General features: G+C 46.3%; 1 protein-coding gene across 12 annotated transcripts in view; it reads left to right on the plus strand.

Annotated features, from left to right (window-relative positions):
* The window catches only part of CAMTA1 (calmodulin binding transcription activator 1), a 961,599-nt gene that overhangs the window by 446,799 nt on the left and 487,960 nt on the right, over positions 1-26,840 (plus strand). For all 12 annotated transcript variants that reach the window (XM_070474225.1, XM_070474228.1, XM_070474227.1 and 9 more), the window contains one exon: positions 18,733-18,868. In XM_070474225.1, the coding sequence (XP_070330326.1) occupies positions 18,733-18,868 (136 nt within the window). The remainder of the gene's footprint in view (positions 1-18,732; positions 18,869-26,840) is intronic.

Here is a 26,840-nt window from a genome sequence, read left to right on the forward strand (position 1 = left end):
AGAACCACTGAGGAAAATGTGGAGCCTGGGACTCATTCTTACTCGTATCCAAATATTCCCTTTAGGGGTTTTGAAAGGCTGATTTCAGTCCAAAGAAAGGCCCCGTGGGCCCCTGGTGGAGAATTCCCTGGGGTTCTTTAACTTCAGGGATGAAGTATCAGTGTCCCTGGGGAACATGGCCCCTGTGCAGCCGAGTCAAGGGGCCTGAGGTGTGAGCGCCAGCTCTGGCCCGGTGCCCTCTGCCCAGTTTCTCTGGCCCCAAGGCTCCCGGCATCCCACCATGCCCCTAGGGCCTCATCCCATCCCCAGACCACCCCCGCCTCCCCGCAGCCCTCCCTAGGTTGACCCTTTCCTGTGAGAAAACTCCTTCTCTGTTGTCTCCTGCCATCTGGAACATCCCTCTGCCTTTCTCCGCCTCATCACCCCTCCATCTGCACCAAAGGTCACTTCCCTGATTCTGTTATTAATCCGGCTGCATTTGCAGGGGTTTTTGTCTTATGTTGGAAAAAAACAAAAGTATCATTGTTCAGGTCATGACGGAGGTAATGGCTCAAGTCCTGGCCTTGGAGGTGATCACTCCAGCTTTTCTGCCTGGGACCCAGTGAGGGGTCGGGCAGAGAGGGTCATCACTTCTGGGCTCAGGTGCTGGGCAGCTGAGATGGTTTCGGGGTACACCTGCAGCTCCTGGGCACCAGGCCAGCTAGGCAGGAGAACTGTGCCCACGGCTTCCCTGAGAGCTGAGGGCGTAGGCCATCAGATCCTGTCCTGCTGTGGGCGGATGACATGTTTCCTGCTCCAGGGTCCCCCCTCCTGAGCTCAGAACGACCCAGCTCCATGCCCACTGCCAGTGGGAGCCATCAGCAGCCAGAGTGGGAGGTACCCTCGTGAGCCCAGGAGGGACATGGTGGGCAGAATAGGGGCCATCACTGAGTCCCCAGGTGTTTGTATGCAAAAGAAGGCAGATTTGTCCACCTGGGAGGGGGCTCCTAACTCAGGGAACATTTGAGTCTGTGCCCTGAATGAGAGTCCCCCACTGATGTCCCTCCCGTGTGGAGCAGGAGGTCTTGGTTCAGGATGCCCTTAGGGATCCGCTCAGGCAGCGTCTTTGCCCTGTGATGTGGTTTGAAGATGGGAAGAAGCCAGATGCCGTCCAGGCCAGGTCTGGAGAGGAAGGACGGGCAGGAGAGAGAGGACAGCTGGCTGGCTGGGGGTGTGGGGGGGAGGCGTATCGGGCAGGGAGGGGTGCAGCCATACTCAACTGTGGGGTTTCCAGTCAAAGCCTGTGGGGTCCTAGAATCCTGAGTTGGGGGTGGGGAGGCAGCATTCGCTCTCCCACCCCACCCTGCTCCGCAGGGAGGGAGGGAGCTGAGTTTAGGCTCCACTTGGCAGCTCCGTGACCTTGACTCACTGAGACATGGCTTCCTCCTCTGAGAACTGGGGGACTAAGAGCAGAGGCCTTTTGGGGTGGTGCGGGTGGAAGGAGAGAACCCTGTGAGCTCAAACAAAGCGAGCGGGGTCCCCTCATGAGGCTACAGGAGCCGGGACAGCTCAGCTGGCTGGCGTCATGCTGGGGCTGCACACGGTGCTGGCAGAGGACGTGGCAGGGGTCCGGCATTGTGGGGAGACACCCCCCTCATGGGTGGGGGCCTGTGGAAGGACCCCCAGGCAGAGGATCTTTCCTTGATGCAGAGCTCCTGGCCCTTTGCACAGGTCTGCGGGCTGAGGTTGACTGCTCTGCTGGGGCAGACAGTGTGGTTGACTCTGGGCTCCATTCAAGGTGGAAGGGCCCCTGGACCCCCAAGGTCTGGCTGTGCCTGCGCGGGACTGCGAGGTCAGCCCGAGCAGGGCTTCCGGTCACCTCGGCCAGGAGGAGCCAACATCTGCCTCCAGAAGCTGCCGTCCATCTGATCTGACTACCCTGTTCATGTTAGAACCAGAAGCCTGATTTTCTCCAGATTGCATTTTTCTGTTTCTCACTGAAAGTTGAACACAAAACGTTCCTAGGCAGAAAAATTCTATTTCAATGCCCAGAATTCCCATCTTGGGTTATTTTCTTGACATGCTTATCTGTTATGAGTTTTTTACCGATGGATTTCCTCACTAGACTGTAAGCTCCCTGAGGACCAGAGCGTGCCTGTCTGTGCCGTGCTGCACCCCCAGGGCCAACAGTGATGCCGCAGGAAAGGTGTGCTAAGCCGATGGAGAGACCGATGTTTGCGGTGACTTCTTTGGGTCAGTTGGAAGGTGGCCCCGGCTGCTGTTCACGCAAGCTCCTCCCTTGGCAGTGTCTTCTCTCTGCCCCTTTCTCTTAATAGTTATGGATTATGGGAAAGAAGAACAAAGCCCATTAAGAGGTTCCCCTACATTTGATTTGAGGAAGTTTTCATCAGAAGGGCTCCATTTATTGGTCTTTAGCGTATAGCTGTATTCCCTTCTCACAAAATGAATATTGCCTTGTCTCCTTGAGAAAAATTGATTTCAACCAGGAAGGAGAATAGCAAACTCCCTCCTCCCCCTTTTTTTCTTCTTCTTCTTTTTTTTTCCTCCCACTGAGACAGAATTTATCTCTTAGGTAGGTGTTGGGGGGCGGGGGAGGTAACGAATAATTGGACCAGAAGCTAATTCCCAGAGATTCATTGTCTCGGAAGCTCCCGCCAGAACGTGGGAAGCTTGCCTTGAATTGCATGCTAATGATAAATGACAACTCTAACAGACCATCACATTGAGATGTTCGGTCCTTCCTGCTAGGAGCTGACACATTAATTTTCTCTCAGATTTACATTGGATTATTAATAAAATATCAGTGTTGGAAAATGACAGTAAGGGTCTGTGGAAGTGCCCGGCTCTATTTAGGGCCAAATGAGAGGTCGGTGGGGTCAAACTTGACCCAGACACCGGGTGGCATTTGAACGATGATGCCCTTTTTTGCTCCTCCAGGCTCACCTCCCAAACCTGGGTTGCAGCCAGAGACAGGAATGGAAGGTCTGATTTCTTCCGGATAATATTGAGTCCGCAGATGGGGAGGCCATTCACTTTCTCTCTCTCTCTCACCTTTTTCTCTTTGCTTCCTCAGTGACCAAACACTTTAAACGGAAGGGATGCTTTCTGCATGTTCTGTTTTCAAGAGAAGAGAGAGGATTTCCTTTGTTCCAGCCACTGAGTTGCTTGATTACCTCACACATTGAGCATTTATGGAGTGTTTGCTGTTTACAAGATTTTATGTTGGGGGAGGAGGTATAAGAACAAGACAACCTGGGTGAGGCAGACGTGTCACGTCTAAAGTCACCCCACTCTTGGCTTTTTAAAAATTTTTTGGTTGTGCTGGGTCTTTGTTGCTGGTCGGGCTTTTCTTTAGATGCCATGAGCAGGGGCTGCTCTCTAGTTGAGATGCTTGGGCTTCTCACTGCGGTGGTTCCTCTTGTTGTGGAGCACAGGCTCTAGGCACACGGGCTTCAGTAGTTGTGGTACACAGGCTCAGTAGTTGTGGCACACAGGCTTAGCTCCCCAGCACGTGGGAATCTTCCCGGATCAGGGATGGAACCCATGACTCTTGCATTGGCAGGCAGATTCTTTACCACTGAGCCATCAGGGAAGCCCACTCTGCTTTAAAACCTTCCCATCCCCACGAAGGTCAAGTTCAGAATTCTTAGAGGAGTGGGGGGCTGCAGGTTGGCGGGCACAACCCTCTGCCCCAACCTAGCCAAGACCCTCCTGGTATACCGTTTTCTGTACCCTCTACTTTTTCTTCCTTGCATTTACCAACGTGTCTGTAGTCATTGATGTCGCCTTGTGTTGCGTGGCAGTGAAGTGAAGTGAAAGTGAAAGTTGCTCAGTTGCGTGTCATGCCTGCCTTAAAACCCAGACTCCTCACTTCTCTTTTATGGCAGGTAACACAGTCATTACCTGGGTAACCTGTGTCTTTCATCATGCTTAGGACAAAATCCAGCCTTGCTCAGGACCCCTCATCCATGCCCACCCTGCTCTCTGGCCTCCTCTTCTGCCTGCATGCCTCCACTACTTGCTGCTGCCCTCTGGTCATGCCCCAGGAGTACCGATGGGGCCCCCATCTTATTATCTTCTTTATGAGAAAGCTCTTTCCTGGGGAGCTTCCGCAAGTGAGCCCTTGCCTTCTTCTAGGCTTCTGTTCGGGTGTTCTGTCCTGGGAGAGGTGTCCCCGAGTGGCTGTCACCCATCACTGCCAGCTGTCATAGGATGCGCTCACTGGTGCCCCCTGTCCCTCCCCTCACCCCAGCGTGGGCTCCTGCAGCCCCGGTGCTTCTTGCTCCTCCACCCGCAGGTTCTCCCCCCCCCGCCCCCCGCCCCACCCTGAGCTTTACAGAGGTGGGGCTTTGGACCCCTCTATTCTTGCCAGTACTTAGATTGGCCTTCCACAAATGCCTGGGCCGTGAGAGCTGCTCAGTAAATATTAGTTGAATAAATCACCACATGTCACAAGAGAATTTCAAGCTGCGTGCCTTGGGAGTTTTAGAAATGAAACCATCAGTGAGTCCCTGCAGACCTGCTCTGGAGCGATTCCTAGTCATGACCATCCCCTGGTCCAGGCAGCCCTTTCTCTTTCGTGACCTCCAGCCACCATTGAAATGTGCAGCTCTGTGGTTAGCAGCCTGCGTGTGGACATCCTTGGGAAAGCCACCAGCTTTGCTTCTGAGTTCTGGAAGCTTGAGCTGCCCCCTCCTGCTTTCAGCCCTCCAGGAGGACAGTGGGCCCTGGAGAAGAGGGCCTGGGGGCTACCCGCCAGGGGGAGACCCTGCGCAGGGCCGTAGAGGGCAGGCCTCCACGTGGTCCTGCACATGGCTGACCATGCCCCCACTGGGGTCATCTCTGCCTTTATTCAGAAAAGTGACAGCAATGCCAAGGGGTCCTCCAGCTGGCTGTGGGAGCGGCTTCTGGGATCAACTCATCGAAGCCAGCACAGGCAGGCGCAGCAGCCATGCCGGTGTGGCTCGCGGGGGGCTCTCAGGCATATGAATCTCTCCAGCCGTTTGTCCCCTGATAAGAAAGCCTCTTTTATGATTTTCAATTTGCCCTTATTCTGATGAAAAGGAGCCAGGGTTGGACCGCCCAAGACGGAGCTAATCAAATAAAGCAAATTGGTGTTACCTTCTCCTCGTCCTTATTATTTCTATGGCTCCAGCTGGAATTTATTATGAAAAGCAATTGGTTTTCATATCTGGCAGATTGCAGCCCAGGCCAGGCCTGACAGCCCTTTCTTCCTGATCGTTCCATAAATAGCCCAGAGTGGCCAGACTGGGGCAGGGGAGGGGAGGACACAGGCTGTTCCCCACCCGCTCCCTTGCTCCTGATCCCCCAAATTGTGAAGACCCTATAAACAAGGCAGAAGAAGAGGCCGGGTTGAAAGGTAATAAGCCAGCCCCTTCCCGTGAGACTTGAGCTGTCGCCATGGAGTCTCGGGGTTCCGTTTGGCGTCCCGTCAACCTTGCTATGCTCTCGCCATCAATTACCACTCTCGCTGGGTTTGTGTGCGAGGGAGATAAGCAGGGGAGACATTCCTTTTCCAGGTTTCTTTCCTCCCCTTGCAACAAAAGGAAGAACTATAGGAACAATTTAAATCAAGCTCAAATGATCCTTTCTTTGTATGAAGCGTTGAATGGTTCCCGGAGGGGTTCTGAAAATGCCCTGGCTCGTTGCTGCTAGAAAAGGAGAGAGGGTCCCTGGGATGTGCTGGGGATTCAGAGCAAGATGCTGGGAAGGGGTGCAGTGGGTGGCTTGCTGGTTCTGCCCATATGAGCTGTGTGACCTTGGGAAAGTTAACTCCTTTCGCTGTGCCTCAGACCTTCTCACCTGGAAAATGAGGGTAACAATACCTACCCACGAAAGTGGTTGTGGGATTAGGTTGAGAAATGGGTGTAAAGGGCTTTCCCCTGTGTCTGACACACCATAAACAGAACCTCTTGTTGTCATAGTAATTGTTGCCATGCTTATTATTGACATTTTGGACCAGGCTGTGTACTTGTAATGGTGCATTTAAATCAGGTCGTTCTGTGTCGGGAAGATCAGGAAGAAAGGTGTGGGTACATAAATATGTGAGCTGCAATTAGGGGTGGCATTTCTCATTTCCTAACTGCCCACAGGAGCGGAGATTTAGCACTGTTTCAGGAGTAGCAGCCGTGGCTCCAGGACACTGCATTTGCGCCTTGTCACAGGGGCCTGTTTTACGTTTGGGGTCAGGGCCGGGAGTCCATTAGAGCTGCATGGGCAGCATTTTCCTATAGCCAGTCCCTGCCGTGTGCCTCACTGTGGGAGGGATGTGACCAAAGGCAAGGACAAGAACAGAAGAGTCTGCCCGGGGCTTGGGTTCCAGCCGGACACAGGGAAGTTCTTTGGAGATGCTTACTGTTTTAGAAGTCACCCAGACATTGTTCGTATAGTAAAGGCTATGGTCTTTCCAGTAGTCATGTATGGTTGTGAGAGCTGGACCATAAGAAGGCTGAGCACAGAAGAATGATGCTTTCAAACTGGGGTGCTGGATTCTTGAGAGTCCCTTGGATAGTAAGGAGATCAAACCAGGAGATCTTAAAGGAAATCAACCTTGAACACTCATTGGAAGGAATGATGCTGAAGCTGAAGCTCCAGTACTTTGGCTGTGTGTGCTGTGCTTAGTCATTCAGTCTTGTCTGGTTCTTTGCAAACCCATGGACTGCCACCTGCCAGGCTCCTCTGTCCTCCAGTCAAGATTACTGGAATATTGTAAAGTAATTAGCCTCCAATGAAATTTTTTTTTTAAAAGGTGAAAAAAAAAAAAGAATACTGGAGAGGCTTGCCAGGCCCTCCTTCAGGGGATCTTCCCAATCCAGGGATCGAACCCTTGTCTCTTATGTTTCCTGCATTGGCAGGCAGGTTCATTACCACCAGGGCCACCTGGGAAGCCCAAGTTTCCTGCAGGGAACCCTGCAAAAGGGAGCCAAGTTTATTATCATCAGGAGTCGTGAAGAATATGTATTCTATGGCCTGCAGCATGCTGGGCAGCTTGTATATATTGTGTCTACTTCGACAGAGAGATCAAGTAATTTGTTCAAGGTCACACAGCTCATCAGGAACTGAGTCAAGACTTAAGATGTTACCAAGGGTTTGCTCTAAATCCCATCAGCATCTTCTTTTTAAAAACTTCTTATTATGGAAAATTTCAAATATCTGCAAATGTGGATAGACTAGTATAATCAATTCCATATACTTATCACCCACTTTCAACTGTGGGAGACAGCAGGCAACCACTCTTGTCTCATCCACACACACACACCTCACCATGCATATTATTTTGAAGCACACTTTATTTTAGACTGTATAATTTCACCAGTGAATATTATAGTATATATCTCTAATACATATAGGCATCTCTCTGTCTCTGTCTCTCTCTCTATATAAATGTGTGTATATATATACACACGTATATATGCATGCTCAGTCATGTCCGACCCTTTGCTACTCCATGGACTGCAGCCCAGTAGGCTTCTCTGTCCATGGGATTTTCCAGGCAAGAATACTGGAGTGGGTTGCCATTTCCTTCTCCAGGGGATCTTTATGGCTCAGGGGTTGAACACACGTCTCTTGCATCTCCTGCAAGAGATGCAGTTGGAGTCTTTTTCTGAGCCACCTGGGAAGTCCTGATGTATATGTGCATGTGCTCAGTTGCTCAGTCATGGCTGACTCTTTGTGACCCCATGGACTGTAGCCCGTAAGGTTCCTTTGTCCATGGTATTTGCCAGGCAAGAGCACTGGAGTGGGCTGCCATTTCCTTCTTTAGTATCTGTACATGATCACCTTAAAAATACTTCTGCACTACAATTGTCTCTCTAGACATTAATAATAATTCTAAACATCATTAAGTATCCAATCATTGTTCAAAATTCCAGTTTTGCAAAAATACTCCATCCTTTTTTTCAAAGTTTGACTCAGTATCCAAGTAAGATTTATACATTGTGACTGGTTGATTTATCTCTTTGTCTCTTTTACTCTATATGTTCCCACTTCCTCTACTCTACTCTTTTTGTCACTGAATTTGTTGAAGAAGTCAGGTCATTTGTCCTATAGAGTTTCTTACAGTCTGGATTTTGCTGTCTATTTTCCCAAGGTGTCCTTTTTACTGTGTTTATCTGCCATCTGTAGAGTTGATAAAATGGGAGTTAGTTTAGGAGATCAGAATAATTTCAAGCTTCTTTTGCTTTTTGATACAGCAAAATGTTCTTCCATTGGGGACGCACACTATCTGATTGTCTTTCTTTTGTGATGTCAGTCACTGTTGATAACCCATTAATTCATTGTTGTTGTTGTTTTTCAGTCACTAAGTTGTGTCTGACTCTTTGCAACCCCATGGACTTTAGCACAGCAGGCTCCTCTGTCTTCTACTATCTCTCAGAGTTTGCTCAAATTCATGCCCATTAAATGGTGGTGGTGCTATCGAACCATCTCATCCTCTGCTGCCTCCTTCTCCTTTTGCCTTTAATCTTTCCCAGAACCAGGATCTTTTCCAATGAGTTGGTTCTTCATGTCAGGTGGCCAAACTATTGGAGCTTCAGCTTCAGCAACAATCCTTCCAACGAATGTTCAGGGTTGATTTCCTTTCAGTTCAGTTCAGCTCAGTCATGTCCGACTCTTTGCAACCCCATGGACTGCAGCACATCAGGCTTCCCTGTTCATTACCAACTCCTGGAGCTTACTCAGACTCATGTCCATCAAATTGGTGATGCCATCAAACAATCTCATCCTCTGTCATCACCTTCTCCTCCCGCCTTCGGTCTTTCCCAGCATCAGGGTCTTTTCTAATGAGTCAGTTCTTGGCATCAGGTGGCCAAAGTATTGGAGTTTCAGCTTTAACATCAGTCCTTCCAATGAACACTCAGGACTGATTTCCTTTAGGATGGACTGGTTGGATCTCCTTGCAGCCCAAGGGACTCTCAAGAATCTTCTCCAACACCACAGTTCAAAAGCATCAATTCTTTGGCACTCAGCTTTCTTTATAGTCCAACTCTCATCCATACATGACTACTGGAAAAACCATAGACTTCACAAGATGAACCTTTGTTGGCAAAGTAATGTCTCTGCTTTTTAATATGCTGTCTAGGTTGGTCCTAACTTTTCTTCCAAGGAGTAAGCATCTCTTTATTTCATGGCTGCAGTCACCATCTGCAGTGATTTTGGAGCCCCCAAAAATAAAGCCTGCCACTGTTTCCACTGTTTCTCCATCAATTTGCCATGAAGTGATGGGAGCGGATGCCATCATCATTGTTTTCTGAATGTTGAGCTTTATGTCAGCTTTTTCACTCTCCTCTTTCACTTTCATCAAGGGGCTATTTAGTTCTTCACTTTTGCCATAAGGAGGTTATTGATATTTTTTCCCAGCAACTTTAGCATCCTCCAATAATCAGTTAGTTTTTTGCGTGTGTGCTTTAAGATCATATATGAACTTGTGGATTTAAATATGTTTAAAGAGGTTTTAATCCATTGGAGTTACTACTGTTATTGATGTTCAAATTGTCCCATCTTTGGTTAGTGGGAGCCTCTTCAAGTTGGTTCTTGAGTCCTTTTTGCTTGATTTTTAAGTCTTTGATATAGTTTAAATTATACTTAACAGTGAAACAATATTTTCCCTCCAAGATGAAGAATAAAACAAGAGTGTTTATTCTTACCACTTCTATTTAGCATTGTACTGGAGGTTCTAGCCAGTGCAATAAGGCAAGAAAAATGAATTGAAGCTATCTAGAATAGAAAAGAAGAGTGAAACAATATTTATTCACAAATGACTGTATTATATATGTAGACTATCTACAGGAATCTACAAAAAATTCCTAGCACTAATAAATAAGTTTAGCAAGGTCACTGGGTACAAGATCAATATATAAAAGTCAATTATATTTCTATACAATGAAATGAGCAATCCAAAAATGAAATTAAGAAAGCAATTCCATTCACAGTAGCATCCAAAAGAATAAGGTACTTAGATTAATTTACAAAGTGTAAAACCTGTGCTACAAAGTCTTACAGAGAGACATTAAAGATTTATGTTAAGTGGAAAGACAGTCTCTGTTCTGTGATTGGAAGCAATTAGAATAGTCAATATTGTGAAGATGGCACTTATTTCCAAACTGATTTCAAGATTGAATGCAACCCCTGTAAAAATCCCTGTGGGCTTGTGTGTTGTTGTTGCAGAAATTGTCAAATGAATCTGTTCTTAAAAATTGAAGTATAGGTAATGTATAATAATATATATAAATGTATATAATAGTATATAAATTACAGATGTTCAATATAGTGATTCACAACTTTTAAAAGTTATACTGCATTTGGAATTATTATAAAAGTTTGAATATTCCATGTGTTGTACAGTATATCCCTGTAACTTGTTTTATACGTAGTGGTTTTTGTATCTTTAATTCCTTACCCCTATATTGCCTTTTGCCCCTTCCCTCTTCCTACTGGTAACCACTAAAAGTTGTTCTCTGTATCTGTGAGTCTGCTTCTTTTTTATTGTATTCAATAGTTTGTTGTATTTTCTAGATTTGACATATAAGTGATATCATACAGTATTTGTCTTTGTCTGATATTTCACTTAGTATCATGCTTCTCAAGTCCATGCATGTTGCTGAAAATGGAAAAATTTCATTCTTTTTGTGACTTATATATATATATATATATATATATATATATATATAATATGATATATATGTTTGTGACATATATTTATATGTATCAGTCAGCATCTTTTTAATGTATTCATCTGTGATGGGCACTTAGGTTGCTTCCCTATCTTGACTATTGTAAATAATACTGGGATGAACATTGGGGTTCATGTAACTTTCTGAATTAGTATTTTTGTTTTCTATCAGTTATATACCCAGGAGTGGAATTGCTGGGTTATACAGTAGTTCTATTTTTGGTGTTTTGAGAAATCTCCATACTGTTTTCCACGGTGGCTGTATCAGTTTGCATCCCCACCAAGAGTATACGAGGGTTCCCTTTTTCCACATCCTTGCCACTATTTGTTATTTGTGTTCTTTTTGATGATGGTCATTCTTACTCATGTGACATGCTATCTCATTGTGGTTTTGATTTGCCTTTCCCTTATGATTAGTGATATTGAGATCTTTTCATGTGCCCATTGCCCATCTGCATTTCTTCTTTGGAAAAATATCTATTCAGGTCATCTGCCCATTTTTAAATTGGGTTTTTTGATTTTTTGATGTTGAGTTGCATGAGCTATTTCTATTTGCTGGATATTAACCCTTTATTGATCATATAACTTGCAAATATTTTTTACTGTAAGTCCTTCAGCTTTGTTCTTATTTTTCAAAAAATTTTTAGCTATTTTAGGCTTGTTGTATTTCTGTATATATTTTAAGATTTCTTTTCATTAACAAAATGGAAAGAAAAAAACTTAATCTTAAAATGTATACAGAAATATTAAGGACCTAGGATAGCCAAAACAATTTTGAGAAGTAGGAATAAAGTTTGAGGACTATATCCTGACTTTAAAACTTGTTATAAAGTTGCAACAATGAAGACATTATAGTATTGACATAAAGATAAAAAGTAGAGTAGAATATGAAGTCCAGAAATAAAATCTTATGTTTATGGTCAATTTATTTTCAACAAAGGTACAAAAGCAATTCAGTGGGGGAAAAGAGAGCCCTTAAAAAAAAAAGAAAACAAACAGTACTGGGACAATTGAATATGCATGTGCCCCAAACCAGTTTAGGCCTTTACCTCACACTGTACACAAAAATGAACTCAAACATATCATTGACTTTAACGTAAGAGGTAAAAGTATGAAACTCTTAGAGGAAAATGCACGAGAAGGTTTCTGTAAACTTGGGTTAGGCAAAACATTCTTAGGTATGACACTAAAGTGAAAGTGTTAGTTGCTCAGTCATGTCTGACTCTTTGTGACCCCAACGACTGTAGCCTGCCAGGCTCCTCTGTCCATGGGATTTCCCAGGCAAGAATACTGGCGTGGGTAGCCATTCCCTTCTCCAGGGGATCTTCCTGACCCAGGAATCAAACCCAGGTCTCTTGCATTGCAGGCAGATTCTTTACTGTCTGAACCACCGGGGAAACCCCATGACATTAAAAGCATGATTCATACAAGAAAAAATTGATAAGTTGGACTCCATAAAAATTGAAACCCTTTGCTCCTTAAAAGAAACAATTTTTAAAAAGAAGAATCATAGATTGGGAGAAAATATTTGCAAATCACATATCTGATGAAGGACTTGTAACCAGATTTTATGTAAATAACCCTTACAACTCAAAAAGAAGAAGACAAACAACTAAATTAAAAATGGGCAAAGGATTCAAATAGACATTTTATCAAAGAAATTACATGAATTGCTAATAAGGACATGAAAAGATGCTCAACATCATTAGTCATTAGGGAAATGCAAATTAAAACCCTACCACACACCCACTAGGATGGCTACAATCCAAAAGACAGACAATGCCAACTGTTGGGGAGGGTAGGGAGACTTTGCAACTCTCATATATTTCTCATGGGAATGTAAAATTGTGCAATCGCTTTGGAAAACAGTCTGGCAGCTTTATTTTTATGTGATCAGATATACCTTTCACACATTGTCACTAGCTTTTTTGAAATCATGTTTAGGAAAGTTTTTTAACTTAAAGTTTTCTAACCCACTTATCAGGTTAGAGAAATTCACCTGCATTTTCTTCTAGAGTTAGGTATGGTTATATTTATTGCGTTTAAATCTCTGGTCCATTTGGAATTTATGCCACTGTAAGGTGTGAAGGATCCATTCAGTTTTTATCTTTTTCCACATGCCAACATCACTTATTAAAAAGTCAGTCTCCCTCCCCCACTGACTTGAGATGCCTCCTTTATTGTATATTAAATTTATGTATATAAGTGAGACTATTTCTGGAGTTTCTATTCTGTTCTGTTGGCTATTTATTTGTATGATGATTCCATACGTTTTAAAATATAGAGGCTTTACAGAATGTGTTAATAGCTGTTAGGACGGGCCTCTGTACCTTAGTCCTCCTTATTGAAGTTTTTCCGGCTGTCTTTGGTGTTTCTTTCCCCTCCTGATGAATTTGATAATACATTTTTCTAGACACAGAAAAAGTACTCTGTTGGGATTCTTGTTTCCATTATATTACATTGATAAATTAACTTTGGGAAGATTGACATTTTTATGATCCTCACGCTTCCTAACCAAGAACATGTTACTCTTCTTCATTTATTGAAAACTACTTTTGTGTGTTTTTGATATTTATAGTTTTTCTCCTTAGGTTTTGGGAATTTCTTATTAAATGTATGCTTAGGTATTTAATTTTCTTTTTCTCTCAATTAATGGAATCTTCCGACATTCCTTCTGTCTTGTGTGTGTGCACACATGTGGGTATATGTATCTGACACACACACACATATAAGCTATTATATAAGCACATATCTATTTTATAGATGATGTATGTTAATTTTACACCTACGTCTTTACTTTGATGATCTGCAGTAGGTTTTCCATTGATCTCATAATCTTTTTACTATATTGCACAGAGCATTATTGGCTTTGCTAACTATTAGTTTCTTAGATTAAAATGTTTCTTTCTAAATTTAATTTTATTTTTCATTAGAGAATAATTACTTTATGATATTGTGATGGTTTCTGCCAGGCAGCAACATGAATCGGCCATAGGTATACATATGTCCCCTCCCTCTTAAACCTCCCTCCCACCTCCCACCCCTCTGGGTTGTCACAGAGCACGGCCTTTCCCTGAGTCATACGGCCAATTTTCCCGGCCATCTACTTTACATACAGTAATGTATATGTTTCAGTTCTACTCTCTCAAATCATCCCATCTTCTGTCTCCCCCACTGTGTCCACAAGTTCATTCTCTATGTCTGCATCTCTGTTGCTGCCCTTTAGATAGGTTATCCGATTGAAGGGTTTCTTGCCTAGAAACCTCCCTGGTGAGAATGAAGCTCCTGGATGTTCACCTTTCTTCTTTTAATGTTCCCCTCCCTGCTGCCATGGAGGACTTGGATTGTTTTTCCGAGACTCTCTTAGACTGTCACTGCTAGTTCAGTTTCTCTCAGTTGGGGCTCCTGAGACAAGGATTTCAGTACAGGCAGTTTATTTGACAGGTGGTCCCAGGAAATGCTGGAGGAGGAGTCTGAACATGAGAGAGGAAGGGGAGGCATTAAAAAAAAAAAAGTACTTTTCCCCAGCATGTCACCATCATGGGCGACTGGAGCTTATAAGGAGGTCTGGATGGCTTCCATATTATTCCACCCAGACAGGAAGTGAGGAAGCCTGGAAGGAAACCACCAAGTCCTCATCTGCTGGATGAAGGGTGCTTTCAGGGCATCAGGATTCCCCCAGCCAGGAGGGCAGAACTAGGATTCAAACCTGGCCTGGCAGTCTATGCCTCAGAGGAAGCTCTGGAGTCACAGTGATTACAAGTGACGTCTGCTCGGTCACCTTCTGGCTAGAAAGAGTTGATTTCCTCATCTTTATGTTGGGGATGGTGATAGTAGCTACTTCATAGGGTTGCCATGAGGATGAAAAAAATGACATGGATAAAGAAGTATATGTAGATACAGATACAGACTAGACATAGATTCAGATACAGATGTAGGTGTAGACATAGATATAGGTATAGATGTAGACAAGGATGGAGAGACAGATGTGGCTATAGACATGGATACAAATGCAGATATAGGAGATGGCTACCGACTGCAGTATTCTGCCTGGAAAATTCCATGGGACCTAGAGCCTGGTGGGCTACCATCCACAGGGTTGCAAAGAGTTGGACACGGCTGAGTGACTTGAGCACAGATGTAGTTGTAGATGTAGAAATAGAAGCAAACCTAGACCACACATGGCGTGCTCCCCCTAGAGCTGGTGCTCACTGGGAGCTGGTAACATAAAAGAAAACACTGATTTTTCTGTGCATCTTCCTTGCAGTTGCATCACCCTCTGTCCTCAGGTCCATTCCCACTTCTTTGCTCCTCTCAAGTGGGTGCTCCCTTCTAGTCAGAAATGAAACTTACTCAAGTTCTCCCTTGATGGGGCCCCTCTCATGGGGTCTAGCCCACCTCTCCTTCCCCCCAGAGTAGTGCCCCAGCCTCCACTCCTTCCTCAGATCTTCCCCTCTGCTCTTTTTCACTCCTGAGTGTGCTCTGGCAGGCAGGGAAGCCCCACTCCCTTTGCATTGGGGGGGGGGGGGCACATGGGCCCCGCTGCAGCCCTCTGGCTTTCCCTCTCTGTCCTCAGGACCTGTGAACTGTGGGGGGAGGGACTTTCCCCATCATGAAGAGCAGAGCAAGTTCTAATAAAATCAGAGTGGTGGATTAAACACTATTAGGTTGCTCATTATTGCGAGTTAAAATGATGATTCCATTTATTAAGGCCATTTAAGTTGGACACTTAGGTTCCCTGTGGGATTATGTCCTGCCAGAAGTGTCGGATGACAGGGCCCCTCGCCCTCCCAGAAAGCAAAGGGTGGGTCACCAGAAGAAGGCAGATTTCCTCAGTGGGTGGGTGCTATTGTGGTTCTGACCGTGGATATGATGGTATCTGCGGATGCCCACTCTCTCTGGGTTATACCATTTATGATCTGGGGACAGTTGGCCTGAAGACACTGCAGAGGGTCAGTGACTATGTTTAGGAAGACCAAGCGGACAGAACAAATCACAAATCCTGTCTCAGCTCAGGAGAAGCTGATAGGGTTAATGTCACATCTTCTCCAATAGATGAGTTTTCTGGGATGGAGGGGGTCCCTGCAACACTCTTGTGGGTCTCTTTGTTCTTCTTTGGAGGGGACAAGACAAGCAGCGCCCGTCTATCTGATGGGATGTCTTCTTTGCCTATTCCCTGGGAAGTGGGTAAATACAGCTTTTGGACTTCAGGGTCCGTCTAATGGGTCTTTTAGGGAGCCAGCTCTCTGAAGGTGAGAACAGGGCTGCAGTGGAAAGGGACTGGCACAGTGGGGCCCGGATTCCAGCTTCCCTGCCTTTCAGAAATGAAAGAGAACTGTAAGGTTTTCAATACAGACTGGTAAGAGCAAGACAGATATCATCAGCTGACAGGTTGTGACAAGCGTGCTGAGCTGTTTCCAGATTGTTTTAGTCAGCGCAGACTTAAAGGAGGAAACCAACACTGACACAAACCAATTGCACGGTGATCAGCAAACAACGAAGTGCTGGGAGTCACTGCGGAAAGTCTGTAATTTCCAATGGAATCGCTGGTTAGTCATCACCTCCCCACTGGGTGGGAACTACAATTAGCTGCTGTCACCCTAGAGTGATTCTTTTCTTCCCTATAGACAATGGAATAGTAAGAGATCAATAGTCAGTGGTCTGTGCCCAATTGTGAAATGGCTCATAGTTCCAAGGAAAAGAAAAGAATGGGATGGAGGCTTTTGCCCTGGGCCCCAAGGAAGCCTGGTTGCAAACTTCCTCACCTCTACTGCAGCAGAGAAACAGCAGCCAGCTTGCATCAGAAGGAATCTATCTAAGAGAAACAGAATCCTGGGCACAGAGAACAGACTGGTGGTTGCCAAGGGGAGGGGGTTGGGGGAGGGATGGAGTGCGAGGTTGGAGTTAGCAGATGTAAGCTTTTATATATAGAGTGAATAAACAAGATCCTACTATATAGCACAGGAAACTTTACTCAATATCCTATGACAAACCATAATGGCAAAGAGTATTTTTAAAAATGTATGCATGCATGTTCAGTCGCATCTGACTTTGTGAGACCCCATGGATTGTAGCCCACCAGGCTCCTCTGTCCATGGGATTCTCCAGGCAGGAATACTGGAGTAGGTTACCATGCCCTCCTCCAGGGATCTTCCTGCATCTCTTACATCTCCTGCATTGCAGATGGATTCTTTACCCGTTGAGCCACCATGGAAGCCCCCCAAAATGTATGTGTGTTTATACATATACACACATACATATATGTTGTTGTTCAGTCACTAAGTTCTGTCTAATTCTGCAACCCCATGGACTACAGCACGCCAAGCTTTCCTGTCCTTCACTGTCTCCTGGAGTTTGCTCAGATTCATGGCCATTGAGTTGGTGATGCTATCTCACCATCTCATCTTCCGCCACCCTCTTCTCCTTTTGCCTTCAATCTTTCCTAGCATCAGGGTATATGTGTGTATATTTAAATCATTTTTCTGTGCAGCAGAAATTAGCACAATATTGCAAATCAACTGTACTTCCATAAAAAATATATTGATTAAAAAAAAAAAAGACTTCCCTAGCAGTTCAGTGGTTAAGACTCCATGCTTTCACTGCAGGGGGTGTAGGTTCAATCTTTGGTCAAGGAACTAAGATCCAGCATTCCACATCTTGCAGCTAAGGAATAAAAATTAAATTAAATAAAAAAAAAAAAGAGGAAAGCCCTTGCTTTGCCCTGTTTGTGTCAGGAGCTGTCTCACACTGGCTAGGAGGGAGACCGAAGGCCTGTGTGGTCCCCTGGGTGCTCAGATCACTGGCCTTTCCTTTCTCTGTGCTGAGCCTTCAGGTGGAGAGGGATACGGAGCTGACCAGGGTGGGTGTACCATGTGCTATAGCTTTCAGGGGCATCTTCCTTGAAGGATGTTCCAGGCTACAGCTACTGGAACTTTATTCTGGAAGGTTTGCCACAGCACCTGCCCTCGGCTGCCAGAAGAGTTTAGCTCTTTGTTTCCTTGATGTCTCCAAACTAACATACGTCAAGGTGATGGCTATGAGGGGCTTCCCTGGTGGCTCAGATGGTAAAGAATCTGCTTACAATGCAGGAGACCTGGGTTCGAACCCTGGGTTGGGAAGATCCCCTGAAGAAAAAAATGGCAACTTACTCCAGTATTTTTGCCTGGGAAATCCCACGGACAGAGGAGCCTGGAGGGACATGACTGAGTGACTAGCACTTTCACTTTCTTCATGGCTATGAGGATGAGAGTAAACATCCTTTGCTCTCTGTGGTTGACACTTGAGCTCTTTCAGGAAAATTCTCTTTGTTCTTTGTAAAGGGCACAGAGAACAGCCCTCCTGCTCTTAGCATGAGCATGCGGGTAACTATTTTTCTAACTTACTATGGTCGTGGACAGAATAGACAGATTACCTGGCGGTGCTGAGCCCTTTGACAGCTGAAGCCCAAATGGGAAAAAATCAGGTACTTAGCTTGCTTGGGAAGAAGTGCTGTAGGGCTCTTCCCCATCCAGCAGGAATCTAAATGCAGGCAATGAATCAGAGCATCTGGCCTCGGCGTCTAGTTCTTCCACTGGTCTGCGTTTAACATAGTCATCTAGTGTCTGCGTTAAACTTATTTATTTCCTAATGTAGGGTGATGGATTAAAAGATGTGCAGAAAATCTTTCCACAAGAGATAAGATATTGCAGGCTGCGACAACACCCCCGGCTCTTTTTTGCTTTCTCTCTTTTTCCTGCTTTTCAGGGCAGAGCTCAGGCCCCCACATCGTATATCCTGATTAGATGGTGGATATTACTAAGGGGATGTTTTTTAAGCCTATCATTGACACATTTAATTCATTAGGTACCAAATCCACAAGCAAATTTTGGCTGGCCGTAAAACACGGTTAATCCAGGGAGCTGCAATAAAAGGTGAAAAATTATGTTCCAGCAAATGTGGAATATTGCTTTTCTGTAGAGACTTTTACTGGTCTATGATATCTTTCTTCATAAATTTTTTTCTTGCTTGGTTCTCTTGGTAACTTAACCATTTGTTGTTTCCAGACCCCAGAATGGCTCCATGATTCTCTACAACAGGAAGAAAGTGAAATACAGGAAAGATGGGTATTGCTGGAAAAAGAGGAAAGATGGCAAAACGACCAGAGAGGACCACATGAAACTGAAGGTCCAGGGAGTGGAGGTAAAGAACAGAAAAGCTCTCTTGCTTCACAAATGTCATTTCCAGGCTGCAAGAGGATGGAATTGCTCTGGGGTCATTTGATGCCAGGCCCCTATTGTTCAAAGGCATTTTTGTTTGCCAAGACCCCATTTGTCGTTTCTCTTTTTTCCTACCTTCTTACCCTAATAGTCTCCATTTACAATTTCCATGAAATCAGATTTAACTAAGGTGTTTCTGATTTTTGAGAGTCCTTGGCATATACATTGGGATCCGTAAGGTTCCTGCAGATCCCAAGAAGCCACTGGTGCTTTGAAAGTTTGTGAGAGAACGGGAAGCTGTGTGTGGCATCTTCCTCTCCAGGTGGTGCTCAGTTGAGCGGGTCCTCTGGGAACCGGTGGTCCCCAACCAAAACCTGGCTTCCCTCCCTCTACCGACAGACCCTTCTGTTTCCCTCTGGGTGTTGCAGCCTCAGGGAGCTCGCAGGTGTTGACGATCATTAGATGGGCTAACAGGTGTGTCGAAGGGCTCGGGCAGAGGTGGGCGCTGCAGAAACATCTCGGGATGTTGTGCCAACTTCAGTTTGGGGCCTGCGGGAGAATGGGGTACGGTCTGGTTTCCTTGGTATCGTCCGGACCCTGCGTGCTCTCACCCTTAGGGAGCCACGGAGACATTCCCCTGGTTCCTCTTTTCCATTGTTTGAGGGACTGAGCCACATGTCATAGCAGGAGAGACAGAACTTGAATCATGGTGCGTATTGGCCGGCAAGTTAGTGAGAGCACCCTCTTTGCTTTTCTTGCTGGTCCTCGTAAAGGATCTTCCCTGGGAGTCTGGCAGCTCCTGTCTTGGACCAGGACCAGAAGCTGGCCGCGATCCACCTGGGATTTCATAGTGGCCAGAAAGGGGCCTCCCGGAGTCCACTGGCACTTTGGGTCCTCCAGTGTATCAGGATTGATGGCTGGGACCCACTCGAGTTCAACGGCTCACCCTCCACGCTGATGCTCTTTGTGACGCACTTTGTCATTACGACTTCTTCTATATTAATCATGTGCTTTTATGGCTGTTAAAAATAGCATCCAATGGCTTTTATTATATTGCCCCACAGAGAGAGATAACTTTTGTTTTATGCTTTTGCATTTTTTAAAAAACACCTAATAACAATGCTTTATGATGATGAACAAAGAAAAAGCTGGGGTAGGAGAAACCCCAGTTCCCTCTGTTCTCGTGGGTTCATTACTTGCACAGCCAGGAAAAAGCAACTGTAGAGAACATTCAAATTCAGATTACCTCAACAGGCTGCTCCAGACCCAACCCCTGGACTGTGGCTGGTGATTGTGGAAACAGATTAGCCATTGTTACGGGGATCAGAGGAAGGCAGGGTTTTGCTCTGATCTCCCCTGATGAAGGGGTAGGTAGAAAGTGACAAGTGTGGGTGGAGCCCCTAATGAAGGGCCACCCAGGCTGTGGGAATTCACAGCCAAACCATGGCCCTCAGCCCCTGTGCCCATGGGCATCTGGTAGATTTCATCTCTGTGCTATGTAACTCTGGAACTTCTGGTTGTATTAATAATAGTGGGGTGGGATTCTGGCTTGGCAGCAGCCAAAGCTCAGGGGGAAAAAAAGCCCCAGTGTTCATTTTCTTCCTTCCTGTTGTAAATTAGAATCGTCACTGGAAGGAATCAGAATGATTTATGGGTATTTTTAGGCCACATTTATGTTTGGAGTTATTTGTGGCTCCCTTTCCTGCAGGCTAATGTGTAGACATGGTGGGGAGGTGGATTGGACCCTCAGACCACCGAGGAAAGGGATGGATGGACAAGGTGGTGGCGGGTTTCCATGACTTTCCGGGCTTGAGTGGCGGTGGGGAGGTAGTGATGGGAGGAGCCTTGGCAGCATCACAAGGGGGTGTGTTTGCAGGTTCTTGGAGAGTGAGGCCCCCCAGGGAGACCCCACAGTGAGAGTGAGGCTCTCACCCAGTGAGACGTGGTGGCTGATCCCAGTGAGTTTGGGGAGTTGTCCCACTGAGTCGATCAGCAAACGCCTGCCTGTGGCCCTACCCTGTGCAGGGAGGGCCCTGTGGTGTCCACTGAGGAAACAGGAGTGGTGTTCTGGGTCCCAAGAACTCACCTTCAAATTGAGGAGGTAGCCATATACGTACCTAAAAGTCACTAACAGTGCTGAGCAGTGTGGAAGGCTGAGCTTTAAAGAGGCGTGTTCTGGGGGTTCAGAGTGGCCTGGGATAATCGGAGAAGCTTCCTGGGTGAGAAGCAGCTTTCTGTAAGCGAAGATATTGTAGTTGGGTGGAGCTGTGTGTCGTAACTTCCATAGTGTTTCCTGGCTTACCTTTCTCATTTAGTCATGTGATTCTGAGAGTCCTTCATCCCTTTGAACTGTTCTGGAGTATTCAACTTAGAAGCATTTGAGACCCTCCTTGGTGGGTGGACTTTGTGGATTCTTTCCAGTTTTCCAACATTATGATGTTTGGGTCAATGTTACGATCCTTGCCTGCTTGTGCAAGACTTGGCATTGTTGGGTGTAGGGTCTGAGAATTTTCAGTCTTACTCAGTTGCTCAGTCATGTCTGACTCTTTGCAACCCCATGGACTGTAGCCCGCCAGGGTCCTCTGTCCATGGGATTTTTCCAGGCAAGAATACTGGAGTGGGTTGCCATTTCCTCCTCTAGGGGATCTTCCTGACCCAGGGATCGAATCTGCATCTCTTGCATCTCCTGAATTGGCAGGTGGGTTCCCAGTGCCACCTGGGAAGCCCCTCAGTCTTACTGGATATGGCCAAATTGCTCCCGAGTGGTTGTGCCAACCACCCTCCCACCAGCACTGAGAATGACCGTTTCTTCTGTGCCTCTCGTGTGCTGCTAGGTGAAAGAAGGTACCCCGTTCAGTGTGAACTGGAGTTGTTCTCAGTTACTTGTGGGGATGAGCTTGTTCATTCTGGTGTACATGGAAGTCCTCTGGTGTGGATTGTCTGCCCTGGGCAGGATTTGTAAACAGTCCCAAAGGAAGACAAGTCCCACCTCTCAGTGGCATTTCTCCTGCTTTGTTCTGAGCTAGACCAGTAACTGAAGCCCAGTGGTCCTTCTGGGGACAGTAGGCAGGTGGTCCTTTGCACCTGGGATACTGCCATGTGAACACGGGTGGGTTTTGAATCTCACAAGGGGAGGGGCTTCCCAGTTTGGACCCTTCTTCCTTCTTCAGTCCCCCTTGGAGGCTCAGATGGTAAATCTGCCTGCAATGCCTAAGACCCAGGTTTGATCCCTGGGTTGGGAAGATCCCTTGGAGAAGGGAATGGCACTCAACTCCAGTATTCTTGCCTGGAGCATTCCATGGACAGAGGTGCCTGGTGGGCTACAGTCCATGGAGTCACAAAGAGTCAGACAGGACTGAGCAACTAACACTTTCACTTTCTTCTTCATTGGATTCAATCCAGTGGTTTCTGTGGACTGATTACCTATATCATGCCAGACACGGTGCCCACCAGCTACCCCTACTGCTGGGTGAGGCAGACAGCCCTGCCCGGGTCTTGGGGCTGTGATTTTTCTACCACCTGCCCAGTTTCCTCTCTTAAAGGGCATGATAAAGATATTTGGATCCACCATTTAACACATCACTTGCTGTAAGCCTTCCCTCAGGCCAGGAAAACTTCCAGCCCTGTTCACGAAACTGCTTGAGGCCTGGCTGCTTTTGTTCTCAGAGGCTGGGGCCCTCGGCATAGACAGCAACTCAGAGGCACATTGATTTTCTCATCCTGGCCCAGGATGGGGGCAGCTGCTTTGGAGGCTATTGAGCTCTAAGGTCCGTGATTAGTTGTCTTGTCTGTAAGCCAAGGAGAAGCCAGCTCGATAAGGTTTCTAGGGATGACAGAGGTTGGCAGGGAGGAAAAAAGAAGGTGGTTGTGGTGTCAATGTTTCGTGAGATGAAATCTCAGCAGGCCTGAAAGGGGTCCTGCTCACCAGGTAGATTGATGCCTGCTTACCTGGGGCCTGGGTGGGGGAGACGAGCTGTTTTTGGAAGGGAGGTGGGGGGTATTCCTGGAGAGCAGAGAGGTACATCTTGTGACCCTGTGCCCCTGGGATCACCACACCATGGCTGGGATGTGCTGGGTGAAGTCAGCCCAGGGAGATGTTCTTCAAGCTCATCTAGAAGAGCACTTTTCAAGTTCATGGTGCTCTTCTCTGGCTGTCTTCAGCTGTGTCTGCACACCTCTCTCCTGATAGTGCCCAGTGTCTCTGAATCCAGGCTGTCGACCTCCCAACAGCCTCACTGCTGGGGTCCCATCACTCAGGGATCCCCAGCCTCCGGGATCTAATGTCTGGTGATCTGAGGCGGAGCTGATATAGTAATAGTAGAAATAAAGTACACAATAAGTATAATGCTCTTGAATCATCCCCAAACCATCCCCACCCCACTCCCCGGCCTGTGGAAACATTATCTTCCACAAAACTGGTCCCTGGTGCCGAAAAAGTTTGGGGACTGCTGTCATAACAGGAGCCACACCTGGCTGCAGGCTTATGAATCTCCTATATGCCTGGTATGCTATCTCACTCAACCCTTCTCAAAACATCCATGCTAGATACATACTATTACAGCCACTTCACTGATGAAGCGATGGCGCCTTGAGAGGGCTTCCTTGCTCCACATCCCACCCTGAATCAGTGTGGAGCTGGGACTTGAGCCAAGACCTGCCTGGCTCTACCGTGTGAGCACTTGCCCTCGGCATTCTGGTGGGGTTTCGGGTCAAGTCCAGCACATACCCTTTGTTCATCAGCCTGCTGTCAAATACTTTCTACCCACTATCACTGGGGAAGGTACTGAAGATGTGGTAATGTCATCAAGAACACTCCCCATCTCGTGGGGACCAAAAAAAAAAAATCAAGCTCACAACTCGGGGTTCCTGAGGGCTGGGATAGGAGGACACAGGTGTCTAAGGCAGAGTTGGTCTTAAGACATAGACACAGGGCACTAGGTGCTGGAGGAGCCAGACAGTGGCAAGGTAGGGATGGGGAGTATCAGTGGACAGAGACAGAGGCTGTAGAAAAATAGCTAAGATGATTTAAAGCAGCAGATGCCCAGACTTACAACATGTCAGCGTCTCTTCCAGCCCTTTGCACACCAGATGCTCACCCCCTGGGGACAAGCCTCTCTCTGCTCTGGTCACAAGGTTTTCCTTGCCATAGACATCCTGCCTTTAGAACCAATGGGTTGTTGACTTGAACCAGAGGTTGTTGATTTGACCGTGGGTAGCACGGACAAACACATCCTCCCTCCCAAGCCTGTTCCGAGGTGAAAAGGAATCCCTTCGTCTGGATCATCTGCCCTGCAGAAAGGCCCGCCATTGCCTCTGATTGGAATTTTCAGCAGTAAAGAGAGAGTTTTGTTTTGCTGACCTGTTTGTGCTGCCTGGAAGAATGAAAAACTGCTTTGACTTCTCAACTGAACGCCTGAAAGCTCAATGCCCCATCTGGAACGTGGCAGTGGTAGGCAAGGTTATGTTTTTGGACTTAGCCTTATTAGAAGTGAGGTTCTTTACTTGGACACTTAGGCCACATATTAAGAAGGAACAAAAAAGGCACCTCTTTTAAAAGTAGGAGCAATATTGTAGTTACCGTATTAGGAATTAGCAGGGCATGAAATAACTGTCTGCCTCGTGGCGATGTCAGATCATTTCAGCTCTGCTTGCAGCAATAAGATAAATAGGTATCTTGCTTGCAGCTGATGGGAAATATTTAAAATAGTCAGCCACAAACATGTATGGTGCCCAAATCAGGTTTGGGAAATGGCAATGAATAGATAAGGAGGAAGTGAGTTGACTGATGAAACAGCTGAGTGGCAGAAGCTCAGGAAGGGGCAAATGAGTCTGTGTTGGCACTCTGTGCTTTTAAAAAGAATGCAAATTTTTTTCTTGCCTTCTGTAAATGATCGTGTGGCTTTGGTCTGTGGATGTATTATGTCATCCCATTCCTCTTCAGACTTGCCATGAGCCCACTGGTCTACATTGTATAAAGAGTTCCTTGCTCAAAACCTCTTTTTTCCACGTCTGCCAGCCTTGTATTAATAACTTCTGAACCTTCCAGGGTATCTTCTCTGATCTTCTACAGCCAGAAGAAATTATCCTGTTTTTAATTGCTATAGTGCTCCACCTGTTCCTCCCTTGAGGAAGTGTTCGCTCTGAGTCTATATGAGTTCTGTCCAGTTTGATAAACATATATTATTTTCTAGATTGGGCTTCCCTGGTGACTCAGTGGTAGAGAATTTACCTGCCAATGCAGGAGACACAGGTTTGACCCCTGTGTCAGGAAGATCCCCTGGAGAAGGAAATGGCAACCTGCTTCAGTATTCTTGCTGTGAAAAATCCAATGGACAGAGGAGTCTGATGGGGTCCATGGGGTCGCAAAGAGTGGGACACAGTTTAGTGACTAAACAACACAGATTTTCTAGATACTTAACGCCGTTATCTGGTGTCTAGATACCAGGTGATTTGGAGAGGATAGAGACAGGCAAGTAAGACAGAGGATCCTACTGGGGAACCTTCAGAAACTTGAAACTGTCATTTTAGTATGGTATGTTGATTGTGCGATGGAGAAATGGTTTGGGGACAAACTTGTTTCTCTGTCTGAGGAGAGGTGCTCCTCAGTCACCCACGGAAACTTGTTCTGAGCGGGGGGATCTGTTGAAGGACCACCCGCCTTCACAGGTACCCCCTCCTCTGAGCCTTGCCCCAGCCCTGCCATCCAGTCACAGCAGGTATTTTTGTCCCTGCTGCTCACATGTCTGAGAATCGAACTCAGGTCTTGGGGATGTCCAGTCTCGTCCACCCTTCCCATCTGACTCTGAGAGATGTGATCAAAGTGTCTGGTCTTAGGACTGTCTCCAGTTCAGGGAGCCAGTCCCTTTTTTTTCTTTTGAAGATTTATTTACTTACATATGGCTGTGCTGGGTCTTCATTGCTGCACACAGGCTTTCTCTTGTTGCAGAGCATAAGCTATAGGGCATGTCGGTTTCAGCAGTTGCAGCTCGTGGGCTTAGTTGTCTTGCGGCATGTTGGATCTACCCATACCAGGGATTGAACCCGTGTCTCCTGACTTGGCAGGTGGATTCTTTACCACTGAGCCGCCAGGGAAACCCCGGGAGCCAGTCTTGTTAAATGGCAGCTGGGAGAGTCTCCCGAGGTTCTCTTTTGACTTTCAATCATCTGAATTTTTGTGCCACATTCTGCCAGCACGCGCACACATTAAACTTAGTTTCCTGTTACCTGGGTGTGTTTTGGTGGAATCAATTCAGGAACACAATCCATAGTCTCTCCTTAATTTCTAATTACTTAGCATCCCTGGTGGCACGTCCCTACCCAATTCATATAATTAAATTTTTAACTAATAAATAACATAAGCCAGCTACATCTTGAAGGGGCCAGAGCACCCTTTCTGTTCACAGTCCACCAGCTCATGAGGGCTGGTTCTACTTCTCTTCTTGGGGCTCCCTTGTCCCTGACCACAGCCAGCCGATGATGCAATAGCAAGGATGTTATGCACCATTTAGTGAATATCTATTGAATACTTGCTCCTGTACCCAGCACTTGACAAGTACCATCTCATTCAGTGACTTGGCAGTTTGCCTACCCAGCATGGGTGGGTACTGCCATGATCCTTATTTGTGTTTATGTATTCATGGCTCTCCTGGATCTTTGCTGTCATGTGTGGGCTTTCTCTAGTTGTGGCAAGTAGGGTCTGCTTTTTGTTGCGGTCCACAGGCGTCTTGTTGTGACGGCGTCCCTTGTTGCAGAGCACAGGCTCTAGCGAGCGCGGGCTCAGTAGTTGCAGCACATGGGTTTAGTTGCCCTGTAGCACATGGAATGTTCCGGGACCAGGGGTTGAGCCTGTGACTCTTGCATTGGCATGCAGATTCTTAAAACCATTGGAGCACTAGGGAAGTCCCATGATCTTCATTTTTGACAAAGTAATTAATTTTCTGGAGGTAAATAAATGG

Source organism: Odocoileus virginianus, chromosome 11, assembly GCF_023699985.2.
Source record: "Odocoileus virginianus isolate 20LAN1187 ecotype Illinois chromosome 11, Ovbor_1.2, whole genome shotgun sequence".
Classification (NCBI taxonomy): domain Eukaryota; kingdom Metazoa; phylum Chordata; class Mammalia; order Artiodactyla; family Cervidae; genus Odocoileus; species Odocoileus virginianus.